The sequence below is a fragment of the Asterias amurensis genome, chromosome 6 (genome assembly GCF_032118995.1).
Source record: "Asterias amurensis chromosome 6, ASM3211899v1".
NCBI lineage: Eukaryota > Metazoa > Echinodermata > Asteroidea > Forcipulatida > Asteriidae > Asterias > Asterias amurensis.
In genome coordinates, this window is record NC_092653.1 from 2474231 (window position 1) to 2481181 (window position 6951).

The following is a 6951-nucleotide window of genomic DNA, read 5'->3' on the forward strand; positions in this document are numbered from 1 at the left end:
TTCAAAGTCCGGACTGAGAGCTATTGCAAAACAACCTCTGCTTTTGTAGACCACATTCGAGGCCTAATAATCAAAATTAATTAATAAAGGATATTTAACGCTTGTTTGGGCTCTTTGTAGTTGATTGTTTTATTGTCTGCCTTGGTGCTTTGTTTTCATCCATTGTTCTGTATCTAGATCGACCATAATGGACCCATCCCTTTGCACGTTCTTTGACAATATTATGAACGTTAGGCTGGATTTCAAGTCTAATAATTGTGTGCATTATAAACTAATAAGTGTAGGCCCTACTTTTGAAGGCATCGGGAGGACACTATTGGTTGTTACTCCAAATAATTGTAAGCATAAAACTTACTTGATAACGAGCAATGGAGAGATGTTGATAACAAACGGCTCCCTCAGATGTAACGTAGTTTTTTAGAAAGAGGTAATTTCTCACTAAAAAATAAAAGACTTCAGTCTGAATTTGGCGATGTCTCCTCAAACGTTGAAGCACAGAACCCTGATAACTTGTCACATACACAATCTAGTAATTGCTTGAAATTTAATAAAACAACAACATATTTCAAGGTAATAATTTGTCAGATGTATCCATGAAAACACCAAAATAAAGGCAATTGTTTTTAGTTCTAACCGAATTTATTGGGGCTCAATAAACAATGGAATACAAACAATTAAATGACGCAATACACAATTTTTTCCCCATTAAAGTAAATATTTGGCCTAGTTTATTTCCGATATAAATTAAATGTATCAAGGTTTGCAGAGCAAGATTTATTTTCGTGCCTTCCTAATTAGCCTTCTCTCTAAAACCTTATACACATGACGTCATTTCAGTAGGGCGCCCTCACCTAGAGGTCAACAGGAGGTTGTTCATTGGCCAATACTGTGCGTCGCGAGTACAAATCTGTGCGTATCGATTGTTTCGTCACCGTTTTTCCTCTAAGATGGCGGCTGGATGACGTTAATGCATAAGGTCTATTGTAGTTTTGTCAAATTTTAGTTGTGAACAATTGAACATGTGAACATGTGAGTCAAGTCTGATATTGCGAGTGGGGGCGTGCGTGTAATATAATTGCCACCGGGATACAGTTAGGGGTGCACCAGACTAAAACTCCCTTCGTAACCAATGCTAAATGCTAAATATTCAAAAATTCTCAAAAACTATTTTAAAGCCTCTTGAAAACCAATCAGATATATTTTCAGGAAACGTTTTCGTCCCCTCCTCCCATACGCTGAGTAAACAACGAACGCAGTTTTGTCATATCGTGGGTCGGATGGTGTATTCCTTACAGGTTGCATTCGATTAGCTTCCCTGGGTCTACCCCGCGGTGCTCACTCGGGTGAGCCTCTGATAATAAGAGCTAAACGAACGATCACTCACCGCTCTCGTAGTGACGTCATGCATCTGGGGCCAGCCCCCAAGTGACCCACTCCACAAGCAGGGCACTGGGGGCCGACCCGGGTGAGCCCCGGGAATGACGTCAAAGCTATTCGAACGCACCGGGGGCAGACCGGGTCGACCCAAGGAAGCTAAACGAACGCACCCATAATATGCAATTCTTTTATACAATTAAATCGTTGCGGTACCCGCTGCTAAAGAATAGGATTCGAACTGCCTCTAGCTACTGGGCAATCTCGGGATCTAGTTGGTAAGACACTGCTCTAGAATTGCAAAGGTCGTGGGTTTGAATCCAACCCGATGACTGTGATTTCCACCCCCCCCCCCCCCACAAAACTCGGAAAAGTACGCATACAGTGCGATCACACATCGGTTTAAGGGTAAACCAAATTAAAGATGCTATGTCATATTTTTGGCCGATTTGGCCCAAATTTGTTTGATATAAAATTCAATAGGTATTTTGATGGGGGTCGAGAAAGTTACAAGCTTTCATTGAGCCATTGCTCAATTATTAGTAGCAGTGAAATAAAGTGCTCACCATTAGTTTTTGTCGGGATCCCAACAATATATCACGTGACCAATTCTAATGTGTTTTATAAGAAACGTTTTAAATTATTGTCATGGTTCCCGACCATTAAAAGTAAAAGTTAAACTTTTGTTCGTTAGAGCGGGTGATACTCTTAGAAATACCATCCACTCAAAAAAAATTGTTTTTAATGATTGGGGCCAAAAATCTGACATAGCATCTTTAATATTCTTTATCCCCGATGCAAATTTAAAATCTATTATATACAGTTCTATATCATCACAGTGTCATGTGTGCGAACAGTAAGTATTGCTTTCGCTGAGCTGCAATAAGATGGAACATCTTTGTGATAATAACTATCAAAAGACTGTTTGCCAGAGATGAGAGTTGAATATCTAAATATCTAAATTCAACAATGATGTTGTTTATCTTTTAAAGTCTTGTATAGACCTTTATCACGCTGTCACAATCTTGGTCATGTTCCCTGTTTCCAGTAACAGTAATGAATGCTAACATTCATTGAGCATGGCACCAGACTATTATTTCGTCCAGCCTCAGTTTGGTTACAATGAGTTGGAATGGAGTTAAACCAAGATGACCACACCGTGATAAAGATCTATATGCCTAATACTTCACAAACCGAATGTCTGCTTGAGTTAGCATCAGTGGACCATTCAAAATGCGTTCACCATACATGGTATCTTGGCTGGTAATCACTAGCCTGGCAAGAAGTATTGTTTAGTGCATGAAGGTCAGTGATTCATATTCAAACCTAAAGAGGCATTACCCGCGGTGGTTATGAATAAATCTCGCTGCCAAGGAAACAGAGAAAACATCGAGTTACCAATTAGCAACTCTCTGTGGGTACGTTCGTTTAGCTTCCCTGGGTCGACCCCGGTGTGTGGCGTTTTTTTTCCCAGGACGAACGTGGGTAATTATCTGCACACGTTCGTCCTGGAAAAACAAAACGCCGCACACCGGGGTCGACCCGGGGAAGCTAAACGAATGCACCCTAATAGACTGGCCGCTGGAGATAGACTGGCCGCTGGGGCCGAGCGAATGACCTGAGGTGCATGCCGTCACCATGAGAGGGCGAGTGTGATCGTTCGATTAGCTCTTGTCAGGGGCTCACCCGAACCGAGTGAGCACTGCGGGGTCGACCCAGGGAAGCTTATCGAACGCAACCCAATATTCGCCAAATCGGCTCCAACGACAACGTTTCTGTATATGGAGCGAAAGAGAGCAGCCATTTATAAACTTGAATCTGCTTGTATTACTGCTTTATTTTGAGTCATCCGTTGATGTATTCTTATTGTGGAAAGCATCTAGGACATAAAAGTTGCCTGGGGTGGATTTCACAAAGGTAGTCCTAACTTAGGACTAGTCCTATAGGCAATGCTAAGAGATAGGACCAGTCCTAAGTTAGGATGAGTTACTGGTCCTAACTTAGGACCAGTCCTATCTCTTAGCATTGCCTAGGACTAGTCCTAAGTTAGGACTACCTTTGTGAAATCCACCCCTGATCTGTAAGAAACTGACCTCGGCCGTTGATCACACAAGTATAAATAATATGGAGAAATGTATACATCTGTTTTGATTTTATTTGCAAAAACCACAAGACGAATTATAACAATGATTGCGCAAAAGGGCTTTAGATAAAAGCCATGGACGGATGGAGAACGTTGACGTGCCAAAAATGAACGGCTGCTGAGATGAGAAATAAGAGGGATTGATTAAATGGAGGGCTTTATAGTTAGGAACAATATTCGATGCGGCCATTTTGTCTGAGTTCCCTTCCAACAAAGATAAACCAAACCGATGTGTCAAATGGAAGTAGTCTGGCACCCTTTTCATTATTGAGGCTACTGAAGTATTCATATTTACTGCGTTGACTTTGATGACTTTGATGAATATGGAGGCAGCTTTGATAAAGGTCTATTGTTCTTCTATTGTTCTTCTTCTCTCTGCTCCACCTTCTCATATCAACTCGATTGTTCCTCATATATTGGTAATGCGGTGCATTCCATCTCTCGAAGGTCTTGTAAACCAGAGGGGAAGTCAAATAAATTGCAGATTTACAGAATTCTATGGATGTTAGTTCCACTCGACGGAGAAGCTGGGTATGTTCAGACAGCGTACTAACTTAGACCCGAACCGGTCTAACTTTTACGAGCAGCGGGGGGTGGTCGTAAAAATAAAAACCCATTGCGTTCAGACAGCACAGAGTTAAACCCGATCCGGTTTATCTTCGGTTTTAAGAGGTCAAAGTAGACGCGACCCCGTTGCTCTAACATCCGGTTTTATTCATCAGATTCACGCACCGAGTATGCCGAGATCCCCATGCCCTGGATGATCAGACAGGGCATAATTATTGGATACAAATGGCTCAATCGAACGCGGTAACAGTTTTACCGTTGGGAGGATATGGGCACTTAAAACAAACATGAACACGACTCGAAATTATTTTTTTAAACAAACAAAATACTGATACAAACCGCCGAGAAAACTCACCAAAATGTTGTCCATATTCCATGAAACAGAACACGTTTCATTTTTGTGTTTTGTTTTATACCACTGTTTCCAATTTAATAAATACTTTTAGTTTGTACTTCAATCGACTGGAAGTTGCGACCTCTCAAAAGCTGGTGCCGCGATTTTTATTCCGATTCGTTCATAAACACAACTACACACGTGCAAGTTACGTAAATACATGTACTTTGCAGTATTTTCCCAACTTCCCAACAACGTGGTGATATTGCTGGCGTAGGGAATTTCCCCTACACACAGCCTCGCGCCCACTGCAGTTCATTCTCCTAGATTGAAAGTACAGCACGCTAGTAACGGTGACGGCAATAGAAAGGCACATCCACGGGATCGGTGATGGTAACTATGGGATATCAGAGAGTGATCACTATGGGATGGCAGCGCTGTACATGTGAGAAGCATTACAAAATATGTTTCTTCGCTGCGCTCGTAGTATACGCATGGAAAACAGTTTCAATTTATTGTAGGACACTCAACAAAAAAAGCTTGGAAAATAACATTTTGTTTCAGAATTTAATAAATCTCGGGCGTGGGCCTGTGTTAAACTGCATACACCGATCGAGAGGGTTTCGCCAACTCGGTAAGCGGCAAGAAAGTAATATAAATACTCGGTGCTTTTCAGCATCAGAGGCAACAGAAACCGAAGCACCAGAAGCACTCCGGGTCCCGGGCGTGTGCATTGAACCACACAATGGGTCGTCCGTTGTGAGTTAAAACCGGATGTCATTCTGTCCACACGCAGTGTTAAAAGATAAACCCGAACCGGTTTAGACTTAGACCGCCTCGCTGGACGGTTTAAGTTTTGGGGTTTAAACCCGATCCGGTCTAACTTTATTTGCGTTCACACGCACAAAAGTTGAACCCGAACCGGTCTAAGTGGACTTAGACCAACTTTAGTACGGCGTGTGAACGACCTCGCTGTCAGACTAAAGTGATGCATTAGCCGTTAGTCAAGGCGCACGCGGCACCCCCAGATGCCACCCACGAATCCAAATGTCACGTGCGCCTCGGGGCTTGGTAGCGTCTATTGTGCAGTGTGGTTTTGACGTCTAGGTAATTGATTTGGTCTTGGTTGTTTATGCTTAGTTGTTGCTCTGGAAACAAGGCCGTCGCTGTGCAGTTGTGATAATAACTGTTTCAATGGAACACCTCTTCGTAAATTTCAATATCGGTTTACACACTTGGCTCGACTAACAGCTTCAAGCTATTAAACCACTGAAAACAGCCAAGTCAGTTAGGTGTTTAAACACTCGCCGTCTGCAAACAGCAACAGTTTTCAGGGATTATTTAAAACCTGAAATAATTTTGATGAATAACGAAGTGTTTCACAAATGTTAAGACTATTACGAGATAAGCATTGCGGTTGTTGGTCTTGTTCAGCGGTTTGGTTGAGGCTGTCCGGCATCTTAGTGCACCATCGTCAGGCGGCGGTTACGTCTTGAAACAGTTATTCAACTCAATTCGCCTTTACTATCAATTTCCCACATTTTGAGAAACTTGCAAGATGCGTGTATTTCAAGTGTTAAGTCTTCTTCTTTGGATTTACTGTGGTCGCATTTTCGCTGAAATATGCCCCCTTGATTGGCACCGATACGGCGAGTCGTGTTACTTCATTATAACTGACATGATGGATTGGTACCAAGCAAATCGAACTTGTGTCGAGTCACGAGGAAACCTGGCTGTCCCAAACTCACAATCCGAACAAGATTACATATGGGAACTATTTCTGAATGAGTTTGATCAGAAACCTGACACCAGTCTCTGGTTTGGTTGCAATGACATCGAGGAGGAGGGAAACTGGCAGCACTGTCCGTTGAAGGGTGAGAACAATGGATATGAAAATTGGGCGATTGGAGAACCAAACAATATACCTGAATCAGATTGTGTCAAAATGTGGTATACTCGTAATGGTCTATGGGACGATACTCAATGCAGTCGCGAAGACGAGTACGCAGTCTGTGAGCAACATGTGAAGACCCCATCGGTACCCACTACGCTGCCCGACATTAACGGCCGCCTCACTCCTCAGTGCCTGCTACACCACGCCATGAGGGAGCTAATGGGCAATGGTGTTGTGTCGTGCGGTAAGTCTTGCCGATCACACCCTCTATGTTACTCCTTCAATCTGCTGGAATTAGATTGCCCGCCTAGTAACAACACTTCTTAGAAAACGACTGATGAAGAAACTGATGGAGGGATCTAGGACATACGAATTGACTGATCTGTAAGAAACTGTCCTCAACCCACAAATACATCAGTAGAAATATTAGAAATATCATAATAATAATACTAATATCGAAGTCTTTAAGCGAACGTATCATACCAAATAAGGTACTCAAGGCGCTGGCGCTGAGTATATACAAACTTTCAGAAAGATAGGTTATTGCAGTGATGAATTCTGAGACCCAATTATTTAGCACCTTTTAGGTTTACAAGGTGTAACGACGCATACAGCAGCCACAGCCAGGAACACCGGGGC

General features: G+C 42.5%; 1 protein-coding gene across 1 annotated transcript; it reads left to right on the plus strand.

Annotated features, from left to right (window-relative positions):
• The first annotated feature begins 5976 nt into the window (after positions 1 to 5976).
• On the plus strand, positions 5977 to 6639 carry LOC139938150 (perlucin-like protein). Its single transcript, XM_071933530.1, has one exon. The coding sequence runs from the start codon at positions 5977 to 5979 to the stop codon at positions 6637 to 6639; it is 663 nt and encodes a 220-aa protein (XP_071789631.1).
• Positions 6640 to 6951: the final 312 nt, after the last annotated feature.

Bases quoted from the DNA above. Each gene is read 5' to 3' on its own strand.
- LOC139938150 (XM_071933530.1), top strand. From the start codon at position 5,977: ATGCGTGTATTTCAAGTGTTAAGTCTTCTTCTTTGGATTTACTGTGGT.